We start from the raw sequence: 23,719 nt of genomic DNA on the forward strand, positions 1-23,719 counted from the left end.
GTGCAATTTGTGCATGCCATGATCGTCGTTACTGATTTGTTTTAAATTTTATAATCCTTTAAAAAAAAATGATTAAAAAAAATTTACATCCGAAGTTGCGTAGTTTGGCGACTTACTGTATCAAAAATGTTCAGCAACCTACGTAAAAAATATGTCGATAGATAAAAAAACTTACCACACACACTACTTGCGTGACCAATATGGTGCTTCCCTTAATTTTTTACGATATCCATTTTAAATCTAATAGCTTCCCTTTATTTTGGTCACCAACATTATAATGGTTCATTATAGGTTTAACGGGTGCACCATTTTCAGTTTTCAAACTTTTGAATAATTTCAACTTTTTGTTTAACTGAAAGCGCAACTCTTTGCGTTTACCTATCATTTTCGCAATTTCTAAACAAAAATATATTTATTATAAAAAAATTTCAACATCTGACCTAAATAATGAAACGAAATTTATCTTTTTGCAGAACAACAGAACACAACAGTCAATGCAACGCACTAAAACAAACTAAACATTTCTGCTCTTCTTTTTTTTTTTTTTAGCGAAGACAGTGGGGGTTGCAAGTAATAGGCACACTAATCTCCCAGTGATGACTTATAATGCCTGCTTCTTGTCATTTATTTACGACTTGCAAAACATCTGTTTATACCTATTTTGCTATTACTTGAATTTTATGATTTCTGTTTTTTTTTTTTTTTTTTTTTATTTGGAGTCTTGAACTCCCAGTAAATCGAGAGTCTGCTGTACTTTTAGTACTTTTTTTCTTTTTCTGCAAAACATTTTTTCAAAATGTAGAAATGAATAAAACTAAAAGAAATGTTATTCTGAATTATGGTTTATTGCATTTCATATAAATATATAATTTTTTTTTTGTTATACTAAATGACATTAATTAATTATTATTTGTTTAAAATATAAAACCGAATGAAATACCATATTTGTCGGCTTATAAGACACTTTTTTTTTTTTTTTTCTTATAAATACATTAAAAAATTGCCCTGCATCTTAGAAGCCAAAAGTGGCAATAAAGCACATGTGCAAAACTGATATTTAATATATAGTAGTTAACGAATAGTTAACTACTATACATTAGTACACTTTTTTCTAACAGCTATAACTGGGAAGTTACAGCCATTAGATGTCAGCATCGGCGCCTCCGTAGCCAGGTGGGAAGGAGCAGCAGTGCGTAGCACACGCTTCTTGATTAGACCGGGGTTCGAGCCCGTCACCACCATATACGGAGGATGCGGAAAGGTCAGGGAATGACCACTGCATATTCCGGAGCAATATGGCCTTAGTTGCTAATGCTCCTAAAAACCAAACAACAACAACAGATGTCAGCATCAATAAGCCATTCAAGAATAACATGTGGAAGCAACATCCTTCAATAGCACAAGTGTGTGAATGGGTGCTGCAGTCATGCCATGATGTTAAGACTATAATTGTGGTCAAGTCCTTTAAAAAATGTGATATAAGTAATGCAATGGATGGCACTGGAGATCATTTACAGTATGAGAGTGACAGTGATACTAGTGAAGAGGATAATGATGATGTTGAGGATAGTGATCAAGTCAGTAATGAATCTGAAGTTGAATAATCCTGTACCTTTCTTTATTGAGTTTTGGGTTTTATTTTTATTGAATTTTAAATTTCCATTGTATTAACAATAAATTGTTTTCCAAAGTTTTTTTTTTCTTAAATTTACCGTTCCAAAATTAAGATGTGTCTTCCACGCCGTAGCATCTTATAAGCCGACAAATATGGTATTTAAAGTAGATAATTCCAATACAGAATGAGTTAAGAGCAAAACTTATTTTCTGAGTCTGTCTGTCCCTTCCAAGAATTAACCATCTTGTATTTACTTGTGCAGTACTTTAAGCTTCTGGATTAACATTTTTTCAACACTGTATAATAACATCAGTTTTATAGATGACTATATGGATATATTATGATGCACTATAACAGGAACTCAAGAATTGCTTTTGTTTTATTTATTGTATTGGTTTCAGGCTATCCATGCAAGATCAATGTTACCATGTCAAGACACGCCTTCAGTGAAAACAACGTATACAGCTGTAGTAAGTTCATTAATTGTTTATTTATTAGTAATTGATAGAGCATAAAATTGTAAGCCATACTGAAATTTAAGTCTAGTCCTAGCATTACTCTCCCTCACTGTCACATACAGTTTATCACACTGTACAGATTGTACTCTGTATCGACTCCAGCTTTTCACCAGTTTTTTCTTCTTCTTATTGAACTATTTGGAAAATGGTGAAGCTTTCTAGATATTTGGATTGATCTCCTTCTGATTCCACCCCTTCTGCAACTTCCGTAAATGTTCCTGATAGACTCTTAGAATTGTTAATAGTTTGTGTTGTGCCCTGAATAATTTCCTCAGTTGTTACAAATATGACTTTTCAAGGTGACTGTAAGCTTGGGACTGGGGACCACAGTGATGGAGTGCTTTGCCAGAAGTTCTTGAATGGAAAGTACTAACTCAGAGGCATTGTCATGATGCAAGCACCAATTCCCTGAAACTCACTTTTCTGTCCAGTTTCTCTGAACAGCATAACACAATCACCACAGAATGTTTTGTAGTATTTCTGGTTCACTGTTTGACAGTGTAGGACAAATTCACAATAAACAGTATCCTGTGAGTCAAAAAATACAATGTGTGATCTTGACATTGCATAAAACTTGTCTTCCTTTATTTGAGCCGTGGAGAAAACAGTCTTCCATTGAGAGGACTGGGCCTGTTTTTTTTTCCAGGCCATAGCCATACACTGCCAATTCATTACCAGTAATCATGGAAGAAACAAAGTGTGAATCAGCAGCAGCAGCATATTGACATGAGAGAAATCTCCCTTCTCTGTGATCATCAGTGAAAATATGAGGCACAGTAGTGGCTGAAACATCAGATTCCCAAATCTTGTTTTGAAATTCTTTGATATATCCCATAAAGAATACCAATTTCACAGATAGTTAAATGGTGATCATTACTCCTGATCAGATCACAAATATGGGTGATAGTATCATTGGTTTTTGAAGTTGAAGAGTAGACAAAGCAAGGATCATCTTAAGCAGCCCCCATTTTAAACCTTGCTTTTAAGCTACTGAAAAATGTTTTCAGTGGCCTAAAAGCAACAGAACCCCATAAAATGTTTAAAATTTTATGGGATTCTCTTGCACATTTCCTTAATTGTATGTAACAAAAGTGGTATAAATTTGTTGCTCAATAAAATCACTCATTTTAAAATGCAACAAAACATGTAAAACACCCTCTATTCAACATGTGCTAATTCAAACTGATTGGTATTAAGTGGGTGATTTGTGTTATTATATCTAAGCAAATCACCGAGCATATTACAATTTGCCAAGACTGCAATTTATAGAAGCAAAGTCAGTCCCCAGACTTTTTGATTGCCCTTCATACAAGGTCATTAGGAGCTAAATATTGATTGAATTATTTATCACAATTCTGTTTTAAAAATACATTATATTAATTTTTTAAGAAAATTAATTGAACTTTCCATGCTTTCTCTGACCTGACTCTTCGACAACAACAACGTTTCCTCCGATCCTATCCCAGAGAACTCTTAGTTACACTTTGTGGCCTAGGAGAACGTAGCATGATATGCATTTTTTTCCCTTTATAGAATGTATTTACCTTTTGTAAAAACATGGGAAATTAAATTTCCAGTTTCTGTTTTTTAAAGTTATGTTCATGTGATAACATATTTTAATATATCTTGGAAATATCATGGGTCTCTAACAACTGTTTTACATAATCAGATTAAGTTACTGCATGTTTAAGTATATTTCTTGAGTTTTATATGTAATGTTACTTGTTTTCATACTAGATTAGAGCCCCAAAAGATTTGGTTGTACTAATGAGTGCTGTTAGAGAAGAACAAGAATCATCAGGTGATGGTTTAAAGAAGGCATTTAAATTCTCGCAAAAGGTAAGTTCCCACTCTTACCTTAGTTATTACTTTAGATAAAATTCTTATTTGTTTTATGAGTTGTAACTGTTGTTATGAAATATCAGTTTTACCTTTAAGTACCATGATGATGATGATGATTCATATGCTTATATATCTTTTAGAGAAATATTTCTTATACTGAACATTTTCAGTATATTCCTACATATATTTTAGATATCTGAGAGTGTTTATACTTTTAAATGCATTTCCTTCAGTTGTGCTACAGTTTTATAGCTAGCAATGACTATTACTAGTGTTCTTCTGTGTGCCATGCAGAAAAGGTCTGGATTTTGATTCCTTCTGGCGGGGGTTAAGTGTATGTGTGTGTGGTTTTGTACATTAGTCAAATTATTCGATCTTGGGCAAGGGTTACAAGCTTGATTTCCTCCCTCCCTTACAAAAGCTGTGATGTTTCATCCCTCAAATAGGCAAAACTGATTGTAGAATATATGTGGTTCAGAGACTATATACTAACACACCTCAAAACTTTAGCTGCTTTTTGGATGCAGCATTTTGGATATCTTAATGTTTATATCTAGATAGTTATTAGCATTAGATTAGTAGGATCAAAAAAGGTGATGACAAGGCAGATTATTAGAGGCACGTAATGCAAGAAAACAAGCTTATACAGTATCAGCCAAAAAAAAAAAAAAAAAAAACCCTTCCCATTTCGCTGATCCATTCATTTCAAATGTTTGTCTAGTTCTGCGTTGAATTTATTTAAGCCCTCAACTTCCACAACAACAGATGGAAGTTTGTTCTAGCAATCAACTACCGCTGGCTAAAGGCACATTTCTGCACATCTATTTTACAACTATCTTTCCTCAGTTTGAATCTATGCCCCCTCAGGTTTGTAATCTAAGCAAGAGGAAGAATCCCATCAGCATTGAGCCTTCTCAATCCATTCAAGGCCTTATACACCTCAATCAGATTGCCTCGCAGGTGCCTAGTCTCCAGAACTGCAATTTGCAGAACTTAAGCCTTTCTTCATAAGAGCAACCCTTTGTTTCCTTCACCAGTCTTGTTGCCCTTCTCTGTACTTGTTCTAGCAACTCTACATCCTTTCTAAAATGAGGCCTCCAGACCTGTACACAGTACTCAAGGTGTGGCCTGACCATTGCCTTATACAAGGGGATAATCACCTCCTTATCCCTGCTCACAAAATTCCTGTATATCATTGACAAGACCACCTTACCTACTCTGGCAACATGTCTGCACTGCGAGTTTGACATTGATCTCTTCAGAACAATGGAAGGAAATCAAGGGCCAAATAAAGCAAAACAAAAATCCAACAGATCCAACAAATGGAAGAATTTTATTCAAATCTTGATAAGGATAAAGGACAACTGGATCCAACAGATGCAGACGCTGTACCAGAAATTTTGGTAGAAGAAGTACAAGATGCTATAAAATCAATAAAAAATGGTGCACAGCAGCAGCCACCAATAAAGTCACTGTTGAAATGTTGAAAGCTGGTGGCCACTTGGTATGTAAAGCTCTGGCTAGACTATTTTCAAAATGCCTTCTGCTTAACAAAATACCTGTAATGTGGAAAAATGCAGAAGCCATCCAACTGCACAAAAAAGGTGATGACAGGGCAGATTTAAAAACTATTGACCAATAAGCCTATTGCCAGTTGTCTACAAGGTTTTCGCAAAAATGCTTTCAAGAAGAATAGGCACAATAATTGATGCAGCACAACCCAAAGGAAAAGCAGGTTTCAGAAGCGGCTTCAGTACAATGGATCACATCCAAACAGTGCAGCAAGTTATGTAGCAACATATTGAATACAATCTTTCGTTATGTATAGCCTTCATCAACTATTAAAAGGCATTCAGCTCAGTCACAAAACAAACAATTATTGATGCCCTAGTCAACCAAGGTGTAGACAGAGCTTACATCAATATTTTCCGATCAATATATGAAACCACCACCACCAAATACGGAGGATGCGGAAAGGTCAGGGAATGACCACCGCATATCCAGAGCAATATGGCCTTAGTTGCTAATCCTCCTAAAAACCAAATAACAAACAACAATATATGAAACGGTGACTGCATCAATACAAGTCAACAATGATAAAGTTCAGATCAACATAGAAAAAGGCATCTGACATGGAGACACAATCTCTCCAAAATATTTTCTGCCAGTGTAGAAGAAATTTTTGCGAGTTAAATTGGGATAATAAAGGACTCTAGATAAATGTAGATTACCTGAATCACTTATGATTTGCAGATATCATTCTCTTCGCCAGTGATTCGGAAAAATTTCCGCAAAACATTGAAGAACTGCAGCACGAAAGAAAGAAGTTCAGTTTGAAGATGAATATCAAGAAAACATGGTATGTTCAACAAATTTACAAGACCAAAGAAAATCATGGCCAATAGACATGAACTAGAAGTGTAATGGTATGTTTACCTTGGACAAGAAAATTTTGAGGGATGGAAATATCATGATGGAAATTGGACAGCATATAAAATTCCCACTCTGTGTCAAATGAAAAGTTTTTGATCAGATAGCTGTGAAATGTGGACATTGAATGCCAAACTTTACAAAGACTGAGGGTCACACAAAGAAGTATGGAGCACCAAATTCTGAACGTAACCAAAAGAAACCAAAAAAAGTGCATGGATTTGCCAGCGAACCAAGAGCTGTGACATCATTGAAAGAACAAAGCACTTAAAATGGAAATAGGTATGTCACATATCAAGAACAAGAAGAACTGATGATAGATTGGCCAAACAAATTTTGGAATGGATGCTGCTGACTTTAAATGTCCAAGAAAAAGACCAAAGATGAGGTGGATTGTGAAAATTGTGAAATTTTATGGTGTACAACTGGAACAGAAAACACAAGACTGCAGTTGCTAAAAACGTGTTGAGGAGGCCTTCATCCTTCAGTGGATCAACAATGGCCAAAGATGATGATGATATCTAGATAGACATTAACTTTTTTATTTCTTCCTGATTTGCATATACAGTAAACCCCCGCGAATAGCGGGGGTTATGTTCCTGAGAAATGTCGCGAATACTGAGTTATGGCTCCCATAGTAATAAAGGGGTTCCGTTCAAAAGTATGAAATATATAAGAAAAACTAGTCTAAAATTTTGTCTATGTATGTATTATATGTACATAGACAGTACATAGTGAAATGCAAGCATATGGCATCGAAATGAAAATAAGAAACAATTTAATATTAAATGTAATATTAATTAGAAATTTCAAACAAATCTTTCAAACCAGCGCCTTTGCTAGCAAAAAAAAACTTATCCCGCCAGTGCTATCACCAGTTTCGCTAAAATGTTGATAAAGGAGTTTTGCCTTTTCACGAATGATGAGTGAACTTAACGGAATTTTATTTTGAGTTCGGTCTTCTATCCACAGATTTAAAGCTTTTTCCATTTTTTCTAATTTAAAACATTATGAGTTACAGAGCAAATTTTTGAAACAATTAGCGCATTTTCACAGACACTACGGCGGATTTTTTCTTCCGATTTTTTGATTGATTGTACCGTTGACTCGTTGATTTTATAATGTTTTGCCACTGAAGAGGCACTTTCACCATTAGAAATTTTGTCTAATAACTCAATTTTATTCGCTAATCATCACCTTCTTTGATATTTTCACATTTCCCTTGTTATTCGTAGCATATTTTTGTACGGGTAAAAAAGAACTTGTCCACAATAAAGGCACTTTCTTCCGTTAACACACTCGAAAAAGTCTGTTTTACACTGCAAAACGGTAGATTTATCACTTATGTAAGCATATCAATTTATAAATTGATAAATTTATTCAATTTATAAGCATATAAATTAAAAGCAAACGACCAAACCTTCCATGACAAGCACATAACACATACTGAACAAGGATTAGCCAGAAACATCCACGCTCGCGATTTTGTCACCCCTCTCCCCCACCCACTGAATTCTGTTTTGACCGGGAAAGATAATTTTAGCCACGCCCATGTTTTTTTATGGCGGAAAATATTACGGCGCTTTAAAATTCACATTTTTTTAAGTTTCATTTTATATTAAATCAGCGATCACGAAACCGCGAATACAGATACCGCAAATAGCGGGGATTTACTGTATATATATATATATATATATATATATATATATTATTCTTTAGTAATATGATAATTTATGTTGTATTTTACTTTTAATATACTTTTATAGTGGTTTTCCTTAAATTATTTCTAGATTTTTCTGTTGTCCCGGTAGCTGTTTTAGCAATGCCCGGGTACGAACAGAGTACATATTATTATTTTATCTTTCTATTGTGGTTTATTGTGTTTATTTTCTTAATTACGGGTGTTTTCTACTCATAGGTATTATGGTTAATACATTACTGGTCTTTAAGCTAGCCTAAACTCGGTTATCTTAAATGCCCAGGGCCTATTCATTTATTATTTTTCAACTTGTTACGTATTGCTAAAGAAATTGTCATATTAATTATAGATGAAAAACTGTAGCAATACTACTTTATGACAAAATGATAAAATATTAAACATTTTTATACATTTATTGTATTACATCTTTATACATATTTGTATTACATCACATGGTCGTCAATCCCCTACTTCATCGGGGGCTTTGAGCGGATTGACGGTCCATTCGATGTAATGCATTACTTACTTACCCGTTTCTGTTTGTATCTATCACAGCTTTGCTATTTTGTCCGATACTGAATTCTAAGTTTCTTTTAAATTCCCATTTTTGTCCCTTTCCCATTGCTATTAGTTAAATGGGTATTATTTATTATAAATTTATTATGAACCGAATTAATATCCCATAATTTCTACAGCAACTGTGATAGAATACACAAAGCCCAACGGGTGAGTTTTTTAAAAAATTACAATAACTTTACTTACTTGATGTGTATAAGTGGAGGTTGTAGTGTCGAATCAGGAAAGTTTCCAATCCTACTTGATGTGTTTCGGTGGAGGTCGTCGAGTCGAAAAAGGAATGTTTCGCACCCTTAACTTGTTTTATAGATGGCTATTTTTATGGCTTTGTCGCTTTAGCGTTTCCCTGTGTTCCGATGGTGTTTTGGCGGAAGTCCCCGAACTTCAGGCCAAGGTCTATTATGGTGGTTTTGTGGAAGGTTAAATGAATTTATTTAGTTGTGTATTTACAATATTTTTACATTTATTTTATGTCTCACCTCGGACAGTGCCGGTACCCGCTTTTCCAAGGCGTAACAGCACTTGTTTGTCCAGAGGCAAAAAAGTGCTGTTACGCCTTGGAAAAGCGGGTACCGGCACTGTCCGAGGTGAGACATAAAATAAATGTAAAAATATTGTAAATACACAACTAAATAAATTCATTTAACCTGCCACAAAACCACCATAATAGACCTTGGCCTGAAGTTCGGGGACTTCCGCCAAAACACCATCGGAACACAGGGAAACGCTAAAGCGACAAAGCCATAAAAATAGCCATCTATAAAACAAGTTAAGGGTGCGAAACATTCCTTTTTCGACTCGACGACCTCCACCGAAACACATCAAGTAGGATGGGAAACTTTCCTGATTCGACACTACGACCTCCACTTATACACATCAAGTAAGTAAAGTTATTGTAATTTTTTAAAAAACTCACCCGTTGGGCTTTGTGTATTCTATCACAGTTGCTGTAGAAATTATGGGATATTAATTCGGTTCATAATAAATTTATAATAAATAATACCCATTTAACTAATAGCAATGGGAAAGGGACAAAAATGGGAATTTAAAAGAAACTTAGAATTCAGTATCGGACAAAATAGCAAAGCTGTGATAGATACAAACAGAAACGGGTAAGTAAGTAATGCATTACATCGAATGGACCGTCAATCCGCTCAAAGCCCCCGATGAAGTAGGGGATTGACGACCATGTGATGTAATACAAATATGTATAAAGATGTAATACAATAAATGTATAAAAATGTTTAATATTTTATCATTTTGTCATAAAGTAGTATTGCTACAGTTTTTCATCTATAATTAATATGACAATTTCTTTAGCAATACGTAACAAGTTGAAAAATAATAAATGAATAGGCCCTGGGCATTTAAGATAACCGAGTTTAGGCTAGCTTAAAGACCAGTAATGTATTAACCATAATACCTATGAGTAGAAAACACCCGTAATTAAGAAAATAAACACAATAAACCACAATAGAAAGATAAAATAATATATATACATATATATACACCAATGAGCCAAAACATTATGGCCACCTACCTAATATGACTTTGGTCCTCCACGTGCAGCCAAAACAGCTTGTACCTGGTGAGGTATGGATGCTGCAAGATTTCTAAATGTGACTTTTTGTATCTGGTACCAACACGTAACCAGCAGATCCTTTAAATCCTGTAAGGTCCGTGGTTGAGATGCCACAGATCAGAGTTGCTGCTCCAACACAAACTACAGATGCTCGATGGAATTGATGTCTGGGGAATTTGGAGGCCTGGGCAATACCTGGAAATCTTCCTCGTGTTCCACGAAACAGTCCGGGCAGTGTGGAACAGCACATTATCCTGCTGAAAGACGGCATCACTAGATAGGGAAGACCATTGTCATGAAAGAGTGTACCTGGTCAGCAGTGGTGTTTAGGTAGGTGGTAGATGTCAGAGTGCCCAGCACATAGATAACTGGACCCAGGGTATCCCAGCAGAACATCGCCCAACGCATGACATTGCCGCCACTGGCTTGTTTTCATCCCATGGTGCATCCAGGTGCCATCACTTCCCCAGGTAAACGATGCACACGTACCCGGTTTTATATGACCTTAAGGCCATATAAAAGGTCGTGAGCATAGTTTGTAAATTGTATTAGTTACCAATTCAAGGCATTAAAATGCACTACACTTTCATCGTTATCATATGTTCTATTATAAGAATCAATTTTAAACGCCTTTCTGATATTTTTCTATAGTACATTTCTGGAGGTCACGACCATAAAACAATAAAAACAATTTGCACTTTACAGTTTATTGGGCTTTTCTGTTATTGCAAGCAATTATAAACGGGTAGTAAACTATCTTTTTGCATTTGGGAAAATACTGATAGCTGGAATTGTATGATTTTTACGTTATTATAGTGAAATGTGTTTTCCCCTTTACTAAAATCTTCATTCGTATAAAAAACATAAATAAATTTTCAGAATCTTCTCTTCATTCCTTTTTTTTTTTAAGCTTCATAAACTTGTAACTCCATGCAAATCGTGTTAGTTGCAATTTGTGTGTGCCATTAAAAAAAGCTTGTGCATGCAATCATGAAATTTATAATCAAAAGAGAAGATTATCTTGGAAACAAATGCCTCTTGAAACATTTCTGAAGACGACTCCTTGTACAACAAACCGATGAGTGCCGAGCCAATAATGAGTGATCGAGTGTGCATTTGGTCAGTGATGATGATGAAAAATAAACATTCTTTAATATTTGTAAGTCAAAAATAATTTCTCTATTATTATAATTTGCTTGATTTTACAGGCTACATTTTTATTTCTTTTGATAAATCAATCAATCATTGTTTAAACATTAACTAATTTCATTGTTGAGAACGTAACCCTTATTTTTAACCTTATGTCTATTTGAAATAAATTCCCGCTTTACGAGCGTGCGCTAGGAATGAATTAACTTGTAAAGTCGAGAACTACCTGTACTTGCACATACACCAGTGCTAGGAGTTTTGTAAATAAATTTGATGAATTTGAGGTGTTGGTCAAAACATCAAAGGCAGGTATTGTTGGGATATCAGAGACGTGGTGTCACACAGATATAAGGAGTGTAGAAATGGAATTTGGGGAGTACAAATGTGTACAGGAAGAATAGACAGGATAGGAAGGGAGGAGGAGGAGGGGTTATGCTATTAGTTAAGAAACACATAAAATCCAAGGAAGTACAGCCAGTCAACATCGCTGGACAGTGCAGTGTCGAGTAAGTTTGGAGTGACATAAGCACTGGGAAATCAAAAGTGATGTAAGAGTGTGTTATAGGCCTAATGACTCTGATGAATATAATAAACAAACAACTGTACAGGGAAATACAGTGGGCCAGTAAATCAGAGAGTCTTATAATGGGAGATTTGAATTTCCCATATATTGACTGAAATATGTGGATTGGTCACTCACACACTAGCAAGGCTTATGTGGATTTATTGGATGATTGTTTTCTACAGCAGCATATTTGGGAGGCAACTAGAGGGAGTAATACTCTTGATCTGATTATCAGTAGTGATTCTTCATGCAGATAAAGGAACCACTAGGTGGCACTGATCACAGTGTGCTGAAGTGGGATTTACTCAAAGAGGTAACTACCATCATGGGTAAAGGGAAGGGTTTTTTGCTTTCGTAAAGGCAACTACTTCTGAGACAGGTATTTAAATTCTATACGGTGGGACCAACTGATGATGTTACCAACAGCAAATTCAAAATGGGAGACATTCAAAGAATTTATCTTGGAAGATAAATAAATAAATAAATAAATTTTCTGTTTATACTCCGGCACGACAACCAAGCCAGTAGAGTTTACAATAAATCATCAATACAAATATTTATCGTATTTAGTGGTCATTTTGAACCCCGGTCCACTCAAGGAACGCGTGCTATGCGCTCTCGCTTCTGACCACTGGGCTACGTCAAGCCTACTAGGCTTTACAAACCAACTAAGAAATATTGTTCAAGGTTTAGGCCTAAATGGATGTCAGATGGACTAATGAGACATATAGCAGAGAAGAAAAATGCATGGGATACATATAAATTAATGGGTGACATGGAAGCCTATGATAGATATAAGCTGGTCTGTAACCAAGTCAGAAAGGAGATTAGGCAAGCAGAGACAGATTATGAGAAATCTTTGGCAAAGGATGCAAAGAAAAACAGCAAAGAGTTCTTTACCTATGTAAACTCAAAAAGGAAAGGGATGAATCAGATTGGTCCACTGGATATTGATGGTTCAACTGTTGATGATCCTGCTCAGGTGGCTAACAAACTAAATGAGTATTTTGCATCTACATTCACACATGAGGAGTTATTCGGGGAGGGGAATACCAGAGGTGAATTAAACTCTGGCAGTGAGCTGATGATTTTATAATAACTGAGAGCAAAGTAGAGGGAAAGTTGTTGAAGATAAACATAAGAAAGGCACCTGGGGTGGATGGGATCTATCCAGTTATATTAAAGGAGGCAGCAAAGGAAGTAAGCAAACCCTTAGCCATAATTATAAGAGATTCCTTGGACTCAGGGGAGGTACCCGTGGATAGGAGATGTTCAAATGTGACCCCAATTCACAAAGGAGGATCAAAGGGCGACACAAATAATTACAGTCCTGTTAGTTTAACTTCTGTTCCAGGGAAATTAATGGAGGCACTGGTTAAAGAAGCACTGCAGCATCATCTAGACAAAACTTCAGTTATAGCTCGGACAGAGCATAGTTTTGTTAAGGAGAAGTCTTGTCTGACCAATTTGATTGGATACTATGATGTGGTCACAAAGGAACTGGATGCAGGGAATAACTTTGATATCATATATTTTAATCTTAGAATCTTGCACATGGAAGACTGCTGCACAGATTGGAGCAGTGTGGCATTGGAGGAAAATTGCTGCTGTGGGGATGGTTGAGTGGGAGAAGACAGAGAGTGGTAATCAATGGACACTGCTCTTCGTAGACTAATGTTGTTAGTGGACTCCCTCCAGATTCGGTGTTGGGTCCATTGTTGTTTTCTGTATTTATAAATGATATTGATGATGGTATATCAGGCTTAATGTCCAAATTTGCAGACAATACTAAGGTTGGCATGGTTGTTAATGACACTAATGACAGTACACTGCTGCAAGAGGATCTAGAAAAGTTGAGCAGATGGATTAAGAGGTGGCAACTGAAGTTTAACATTGACAAATGTAAAGTACTGTGTATGGGAAGCAGTAACCCCAGAGTAACGTATCAACTGTGTGGTACTGCACTAATAGTGGTAGAGAATGAAAAGGACCTGGGGGTAATTGTGCAGACAGGTATGAAGTTTTCTGAGCAGTGCAGGCAGACTGCAAGAGTAGCTCATGGTGTCTTGTCGATGATATATAGGAATTTTTCTAGCAGGGATAATGAGGTGAATTTTCCCCTTGTATAAGGCAGTGGTCAGGCCACACCTTGAGTACTGCATACAGGTCTGGAAGCATCATTTTAGGAAGGATGTAGAGCTGCTGGAGTGAGTGCAGAGAAGGGCAATAAGATTAGTGGAACAAAAACAGTTGTTCTTACAAAGAAAGGCTTAAGTTTTGCAAATTACAGTGTCTGGAGACTAGGCACCTGGAAGGTGATCTGATTGAGGTGTATAAAGCCTTGAATGGTTTGAGCATGTGCAATGCTGATGGGATTCTTCCTCTTGCTCAGAATAATTGCCTGAGAGTGCATAAATTCAAATTGAGGAAAGACAGTTGTAGGATAGATGTGCAGAAGTTTGCCTTGTGGTTTGCCTTTAGCCAGCGTGTGGTTGATTGCTGGAACAAACTTCCATCTGTTGTAGAAGTTGATAGCTTAAATAAATTAAAGGGAGAACTAGACAAACATTTGGAGCGAGTGGATGGGTGAAATTAGAAGATTTGTGGGGGAGGGGGGGTTTTTTTTTTTTTTTTTGGCTGATGCTATATAAGCTTGCTTTCTTGCATCATGTGCCTTTACTAATGCTAATTAGATAAATAGTGAAATTTAAATTATAATTCTTGCATGTTAACTGTTATTTATTGTTTTAAAACAAAAGGTAATGAAATGCTTGTTATATATTTCATTAGAGAACCATTCTGTATTTTAAGAAATGTAAGTACTTCATGATAAATGAGCATATATTATTCAATTTCATATAATGAAGCATATATTCTAACAAAAATTATAAATGCTCTTATAGCATGATTTTGTGAGTCATTATTGTGTTTCTCACTGTGCTGCCATCAGAAAGCTAACTGAAATTAAACTAATTTTTAATTAACTAACTGAAATTAAAACACATTAAATGTATTGAGTGGCGTTTGTATGTCATCAGATTTTAACCTTGATTAAAAAAAAAATTAATAAATTCCATGATACTTGAATGCTTTCAGTTAATTTGTTTTCAGGAGCACTGTTAAATTAATAGCCCAAGTAGTTTCTGGTTACTCTGTGGTCAATTAAGTCTAAATCAGCAGCAAAGCTTCTTTATTAAAATTATTTGCCTGTGATATATCTGTGTACATCATTTGTGCATTAAAAAAAAAAGAATTGAAATAAAAAAAGATGAATCACTAAGAAGATCTCACCCATTCAAAAATACATTCTAAATAGGATCATCAGCTTAAAGAGAACAGAAAGAGGCATACATTTATAAACGAATGTCAAGAAGTGGGCTAAAATTTTCAAAGTTCCATTTCTTTATCATCAGGTGCCATAATGAAATGTGTGTGAGAGAATAGGGGTTATTATAATATGGACTCTACTGTGCACAGTAGAGTCTAATCCTGAATGGGCAAATCAAATTCTTGTTTTCTCTCATCCAGTCAGGATTACGCTCCACTTTGTATGTATCTCCTTCATATTCTAATAACTCCTATTCTCTTTCTTGCATTTTATTATGGCAATAGACAATGACTCAGTGGAACTTGAAAAAGTTTTCAAGTTTCATTAAGTTCCATTTCAAGCTGCTCAAGTAAAATATAATTTCAAGTAAATGGTGATTTTTCATAGACTGAATAATGTAATGAAACAATCTTAAACACATGAATAATTTAAAGTTAGCTTATTAAGTGCTTGTGACTTAATTACTCCATATTTGATATAAAAGTGACATTTCAGTACCCTTGATGAATCTTATCAGACTAATACATGAGCTGATACCAGCTCCACACACCTTCGATGTCAACCGAGAGAGCATGCATTATTCATATGGTTGTTGTTATTTGGTTTTCAGGATCATTAGCAACTAAGGCCATATTGCTCCGGGAATATGCGATGGTCATTCCCTGACCTTTCCACATCCTCCGTATTTGGTGGTGACGGGCTCGAACCCTGGTCTAATCAAGAAGTGTGTGCTACGCACTGCTGCTCCTTCCCACCTGGCTACGGAGGCGCCTATTCATATGGTATAAAACTATGTCATTACATTATTTTAATAGAAGCTTTGTTTTTGATTTAATTTTTGTAAGCAGTAATATGTGAATAGTATGGGTATTTATTTAATTTAAATAATTTTAGGTTCCTATTCCCAGTTACCTAATTGCAGTTGTCGTTGGAGCATTGGAAAGCAGGTATGGTAAATTTTTCCCAGCTTATTGAATATATTCTTTTTTTTTTTTAATTATTAACTGTAACTATAAGAAATTTGGTAAACATAGAGCAGAATTACTTGTAAGTTGTTAACAGATAAAAGATAAAATGACAGCAACAAATAAAAAAGTTTACAATGCTCAAAGCATAATTATTCTGTTAAAACAAAATTATTCTGTGACATGTCTTAGCATTGTTCCCCTTTATGCAACTTAAGAAGGTAAAGAAGAGCCATATTCCCTGCAAATTGCAAGCAGTGGCTTGTTTTTTTTTTACAGAAATCTGGGTGTTTTCTTAATCCAGTTTTAATTACCTTATGGTTATTCCTACGATGGCGAGGCCAGACCTTGCCATCATAGGAATAGCCATAAGGTAATTAAAAATGGATTAAGAAGACTTTTAGATTAAATATGTGAGCAAATAATGTGAAAGAAATCTGGATATTTACATTTATTGCTGTTTTTCTTTAAAAGTTCTATTAGTGTGTTGTAGAAATTTTACACTTCTTGGCATTAAATGCTCATATATATTTTATTTGTAATCTAAGATTAATGTATTTGGTGCAGTTATTTTATCATACCTGTGATCTATAGATAGTTTTGAGCTTTCATCTTTTTTTTTTTTTTTTTTTTTTATGAAACATTTTCATTTTAAATTTAAATAAGTTGGATATTAGATTGGATATGCATAGTATGTATATTATTTCTGTGTGTTACACAGAAATTTAGAAATTTTCTTGTACACGTTAGTGGGTCCTTTAAAAAATCTTACTAAGCATATTCTTGAACCTTAAAAGGTTGAAAAACACCATCCTGGTGGATGAAATATGTTTCAGCAGTGGGATTATATATATTCATGCGGGTGTGTTTCATTATCTTAATAATATTTCATCCTTTTTCAATCCAAAGGCATTATTACTAGATCCATAAGTAGTACACTGATATCTCATGCTTTATGATGTCTCATAATCACTATTTTTGAACCTTTTTAAAAAGAACTCACATAATTTTTTCAAGATTTTCACTACCCATCTGTAAATCACAATGAATTATGTAAAATACAGTAGAACCTCAACTCCAAAATTTGGACTAAACTGTTGCCAGATTTTTGAACATTTCTGGATTTCTGGAACTTAATACTATACAGCTCCACTGATAGTAATGCGCACAGATCATCAAATACTCTGGAAAGTTTGTCATGTTCTGAAAGAGCAATGAAGTAGCATTGTCATTTCAGAAATAATGGCATCTCTCTCTCTGTGTGAGTGAGTATGTGTGCATGCATGCACACGTGTTAGGAAACTTTCCTTAGCATCACTTTCTAAGATCGGGGAGGGAGATAATCAGACACCCTTTATTCATACCTGAACTTACATCCTTTATGACAATTTTTATTATTATGTATTAAGTGAAAATTATAACTGCAGAAATTTAAAACCGATATTAATATTTCTTCTCTCTTTCGATCCCTCAAACCCTTCAGTGGTAAAGCATGTAAATTCAACAAACTAATTTGGGATGACCGAAGAAGAGAAAAAAAATCTGATTTTCTTTTGTATATCTAATATTATTCAGTGTTATTTTCATTTCTTTGACAGGCAGCTAGGACCAAGGTCACATGTATGGTCTGAGAAGGAATTGGTTGACAAGGCAGCTTTTGAATTTTCAGAGGTGAGTAACATTGGTTAAAATTATTCACAGGAATTCATTTTGGTTTTATGAATTTATTACTAATGACCAGTCTTGTTTTTTACCAAGTTATTTTTATTTACCATATAGCAATTTTGAAGGAACCAGTGATTACAAAAAAAAAAAAAAAAGAAAAGAAATAGACAGAATCATAAAGAGCATGAACATTGGCTCTTCTGGAGTGATTACTGAGATAGAAAAATATTTGGTAAATGAGAAGTAGATATGCAAGATGTTCAGTTAAATATTTGGGCTGAACTAGGATATTGCTTTCAAGATATTTACTTTTTCTATAAACGGAAAAGCCATCTTGAAGTGAAAAACTATAAAGCTGGTATCTCCAATTCTTTTTGCCAGGACAAATGCATTGACAAATATGTGAGGGCTTGCTGGCCAGACTTGTTATTTTATATTTGACCTACAAGTTATGGCTCAAACTTCACATTTTATATTTTTATTTAGTAATTAAAAGGAAAGAACTTATTTTCCATTTTATGCAATTTAATATTATTGAAGAATATTCTGTAAATACAATGTGCAATTGCTGTTTCAGGAGGGGTTGCATTCAAACTAAAACAAGTTTTGTTTGTTCTGTGTGTTATGTGAACACTTCAGTATCTGTGTACTGCCCTGATAAATAGGACAAATATTTTGCTTGAGTAGAGCTGTGTCATGTGACTATGATTGTAATGGCAAAATAAATATTCTGACCGTGTTTCTGAATCAAAGGCTACCTGGCTATAGTCTCACCATAAGTGGCAGGGACTGTATTTTGTTGTGACTGACCGATTTGTTATTCTTCTGTATGCCTGATTAATGTCATCTACAGTCTGGTCATCACTGGCAAGCTATTGTTTGGGAGATCCCTGCTGGTAAAGGATATAAAACTTGAAGATCATGGAAAGGTTAGAATACAAGAAACTTAAGTAGATAGGTGTGGCAATATTCAGTTTGAGTTTATGGAAGACTAGGAAGCCATAGATTATAAGACAGTACAAGAAACATACCTGATAAGAGCTCTTGTGTTCAGTACATTGGTTATGATTGACATCCCTTTACCCTGTATAGCAAGTGGACTGGGTTTGAATCCTATTTTGATGAGAAGAACTTATATTGCCCCCCCCCCTTCACAACATGGCTGAGTAAATCAGACCCTGATGAGGGCTGCATGGATATATTTCTGAAAAACACCATGTCCACACAACTCAGTTAGACCAGAGTGGCTATGGAGCCAATACATTTCGCTTCTTCTGTTTATTCTATTTAAAGTAGAAATGATATTGTTGATTATAATATGTTACTTTTATCACATTACACACACACACACACAGAGAGAGAGAGAGAGAGATCAAGGGGAAACTGTTGAGATACGTTCCTTATACAATGGACCACATCACTATTTCTTTATTTATTCATTTTTAATTGCAGTTTAAAATTGTTAGAATAATATGGTAAATATCCTGTTTCTAATTTATGATATGCATCCTTATATTTATTTTTTCAGACAGAGCAGATGTTGGGTACTGCTGAAGAATTGTTAGGGCCCTACGTTTGGGGAATATATGATCTGTTAGTTTTGCCCCCTTCTTTTCCCTTTGGAGGGATGGAAAATCCATGTCTTACCTTTGTCACACCAACACTACTTGTAAGTAATTTTCATTGTTACCTACATATCCCATTTGTTTCTATATTAGCAAGTATTGTCATTCATTAAGATAAAATTTTCATTAATTGCACTGCTATATTAGCTCCAAACATTGTTTGTATGCCTTAGTATTGGTGTTGAGCTTTTCCAAGCAGCAGCATTTGTGATCTTATAATTGTCTTGAAAAATGCAGGTATGTTAAAAAAATTGCTGTAAATTAAAGGCTTAGCTACAAGTTTGTTTGTTTTTTCACATAACAGTCTAGTTTTTGAAATACTATATCTTTTTGTTGTTAAATACTTATGAACATTCACAAGTGTTTAACAAATAATCAGACTTTTATCGGTATAATTCAGTTAAACAAGAGTTATACCTAAATAATTACATGAAGTGAACTGCAAGTTTTGACAGAACATGCTGCTTATTTTAATGCAGTACCATACCTCTTAATTTTCAAATCATAATTTTATATAACCTATGTTACATCCTGAATTGTAATGAGATATATATGTAACATTAAATTTATCGTCAAGCCATAGTGTATGGGCAACAGTTGTGTATAGCTTGTTAACTAGTATTAAATTCACATAGTGCTGCCTACATGTTGTACCTTTGGTTGTGTCAGTTGTAGAAATTATGCATAGAAAATGGAATTTCTTTTCATTACATTCTCCATTCTAACCCTTTATTTAATGAAAAAAGAGATTGACAGGATCAAGAAAGGACTCCATGTCACCATCTCTGTCTAGCATTAGAAGATACAGGATGAAAATATTAATATTGTTTGTTACTTCAGATTGCTTACCCCCAGTGCTTTTTTTGGGACGGTACGCAATGGTATGGTGTACCGGCACCTTTATTCACAGTGACGTGTGACATTTGGATGCAGTGCACTTCGAAAATTTTAATATTCCGTGAATTTTTTTCACGTTTACCTACTATTTAAATAAGCTTAAAATTATTTAACTAAAATTTGCATTTTTTTTACTGTATAACCATTAAGATATTTTCTATATAAAACTGTATAACCATTTTTATAATTCTAAATTACTCAGTTGGACCTCTGTTTAATTATTTTGAATTCCCCTTGGAAGTTAAGTTATATTTAAAATAGTTTCCGTTGAGCGAAGAAAATTTTCATATAGCGTACGGATTAGGAGTGAATTAACTCTGTGCGCACTGTCATTTCTGGCCTTCAGGCAATTTACGCAATTAGTGCTGCTGCATGAATTAAGAGAGCTGAAGGGATTACCATTCTGCAACTTAGTGGTACCTGGTAAAACCTATCCGACCACCTGTCTCACATATGGAGAAGTCACGCTGGTAAAGTGAGCAATTCATGGTGTATTCCCATGGTGTAATGGGCTCTGGTCCACCTTCTACTCCAGTGGTGTCCAACTTTTTCCTGTACAGTGGCCATATTCAAAAAAATTCAAAGTTAGATTTCTTTAGCACGTTACATTTTCCATATCTTGTTGCATGTAAAAGTAAAATTGAAAATATTCAAAACTTTTATTAAAAATATTCTGCAAAAACTTTATTATGAAATTATTTTTACTTATGTTATTATTTTTTCTTATTTTACTCACATTTTACTTATTTTTTTATAAACTTGAATAATACATTTATGCTTAATAAACTGTGTTAATATACTTAATTTGTTCTTCTTATTCTAAAAACATTACTACTAAAGTAACAATATCAGAAAAAAAAATTTTTTCACAGTACTTTTCATATTCTTTTAATTTTCAATTTTTCCTGATAGTAAAGAATCAGTACCGCACCTATTTTTTTTTACAAAAAAAGCACTGCTTACCCCTATTACCTTTCATTCTACTCTAGTAATATATATATATATATATATATATATATAGAATCCAAATATTACAGAGTTTAAATTGTAAAAAATATATAAAATTATTAAGTGTTACATATAGAACTAACCGATTAATGCCATCAAACGATAGAACATTACATCGGACGTTAGGTATGTCCAAATTGAATAAGTTATAGTGTAATGTAAGTACCTCCATAGTTTGAAAATCGATGTAGCCCCAGGCCAACCGTACATCCAGTATACATGAAAAAATATAAAATATTAAGTTAGTTAACGTAATAAGCCTTACATGGGAAACCCATTTTGCAAGAGACTTTGTCGAGGGCTAAACCCTTACAAAATAACCAACCCATGTTAGACTGAGCCATCGGTTTCTGTTATCATCTGCCTGTATGCCAAAACCAAAATTCCATAATAATGGATAATTCATCTAATTTAAAATTAGGTTATAGTAAAGACTATAAATCAGTATAAATCTAGCCGTCCAAAAAGGGGGTATGTCTAACCATAATTTGTAAGAATACAGGCTGGATGATATTTAGCCCGACCGATCGCTGCAACATTATAAGCACAACTGAGAAATTATTAATATTTGCTGAACAATATTTGCTGAAAATGGCTAATTTAGCTAACTAAAGGCGAACGGAAAGCAGTGTAGTTAAAGCAATAGTACCTCACTCCCCCTCGAATTACTCTAATAGTTCGTGAGATATGAAAAAATGAGGCAAGAGGATAGATAAAAGTGAAAAAGAAAAGGAAAAGCAATTTATCGATAATACATTGGATAAAACCGGGAGTGTAACTTCCCGACCCTAATAGTAGGGATCCTGGTTAAGTAGTAAGAGCCGGTAAAATATATCAATAGAATGCGAAAAGGAAAGGAAAAAACGGAATGGCTAATTCCTAAGATAATTTACTATAAATCTAACGTCAAAATATCACGTAGTGGCGAACTTTATGTAAAGCGTTAAACAAAGGAGGTAATACCGTAGAACCAGTATAGTCCCGTCAAAGAATCTACCTAACATACATTACCGTGGCCCAAGGCGGGAAAACTAAACGCCTGCGGTTAACGCACAAGATGTTTATAACTGCCGCGTATACTGCCCCACCTAAGATTTGTCCAATAATAGCCAAGTTTGGGATGAACCAAAAGTATAATAGCGCCCTCTATAGTAGAGAAAACAAAACCAATAATTCTCAGATGTCGAAGAGAAATCTTAGTAAAATATAACCAAATAATTCCTACTGTAAAAACACATATAGGTACCACTTTTCTAAGGTGTAAGCTATATATAGCGTGTTTATGCAGCAGTACCTAGTATGTACATGTATACCCATAGGCTAATTAGTAAACAACTCGCTCCATAGATACCGATGTATAAAACAGATAATAATTCCTTTTAAACAGAGAAACTATACCAGATAATAATTCCTTTAAGACAGTACCACGTACATATAATTCAATATACGGTATGCCTAATAGCTTCCATGGTATCAAACTGGTTTAGATTATCGTGGTATGTTTTTAGGGCTATGGACAAAGCAGTACTCATATGTTTCATAATGAAATTATGTGGGAAACCGTTATCTAATAATTTATGCTTAAGATCGATCAGTGCGTCTATAACATCACTATTATTATTACAGATATATAATCTTCTGATACCTTGTGTCACTATTATGTTTTTAAGGATACGTATTGAGATATTTGTACCCCAACTGGTTAGGTCTATAGTTTTGAAATTGAATTCTTTGCGTTTGTCAAATACCTTGGTAGTTAGGTTATTATTCTTAATATGAATGTCTATATCCAGATATGCAGCTTTACAAGAGTCACTCTTGTTAGTGACCTCTAGAACCAAATCCTGCTGGTAGTGTTTAACTGCTTCTGCATGAAAGTTAGTATAGTTGAACACAATTAAGTCATCTATATAACTGAACATATTGATATTTTTATCGAAGTTGTTTTCAAAATGGTGTAGATATAGATTGGCAATGAGACACGAGCTACTCGCCCCCATAGCTATGCCGGTATGCTGTATGAAAATATTGCTACCATTATAAATATAGCTGTTGGAAATACAAAGATTAAGTAGGTTATCCCAGTAATTACGTTGGCAGGGTAAAATTTCGCTATATTCTGTGAAATAATTATTTAAAACTAATTTTAAACTATCATGCGGGATGCTAGTGAATAAGTTTTTGAAATCATATGTATTTATGTGTTTGATGTTATGCTTATTATTCTTTATAAAGGTTAAAATAGGTCTATTATT

General features: G+C 34.4%; 1 protein-coding gene across 2 annotated transcripts in view; it reads left to right on the top strand.

The window, feature by feature from the left end:
* LOC150087502 (leukotriene A-4 hydrolase) overlaps positions 1–23,719 on the top strand; it is a 122,910-nt gene that overhangs the window by 30,358 nt on the left and 68,833 nt on the right. For both annotated transcript variants that reach the window (XM_090371218.1, XM_090371217.1), the window contains exons 4-8: positions 2,017–2,085; positions 3,871–3,972; positions 16,199–16,251; positions 17,868–17,940; positions 19,463–19,603. In XM_090371218.1, the coding sequence (XP_090227344.1) occupies positions 2,017–2,085; positions 3,871–3,972; positions 16,199–16,251; positions 17,868–17,940; positions 19,463–19,603 (438 nt within the window). The remainder of the gene's footprint in view (positions 1–2,016; positions 2,086–3,870; positions 3,973–16,198; positions 16,252–17,867; positions 17,941–19,462; positions 19,604–23,719) is intronic.

The sequence above is a fragment of the Mastigoproctus giganteus genome, chromosome 4 (genome assembly GCF_048544385.1).
Source record: "Mastigoproctus giganteus isolate SK-2022 chromosome 4, ASM4854438v1, whole genome shotgun sequence".
NCBI classification, from domain to species: Eukaryota; Metazoa; Arthropoda; class Arachnida; order Uropygi; family Thelyphonidae; genus Mastigoproctus; species Mastigoproctus giganteus.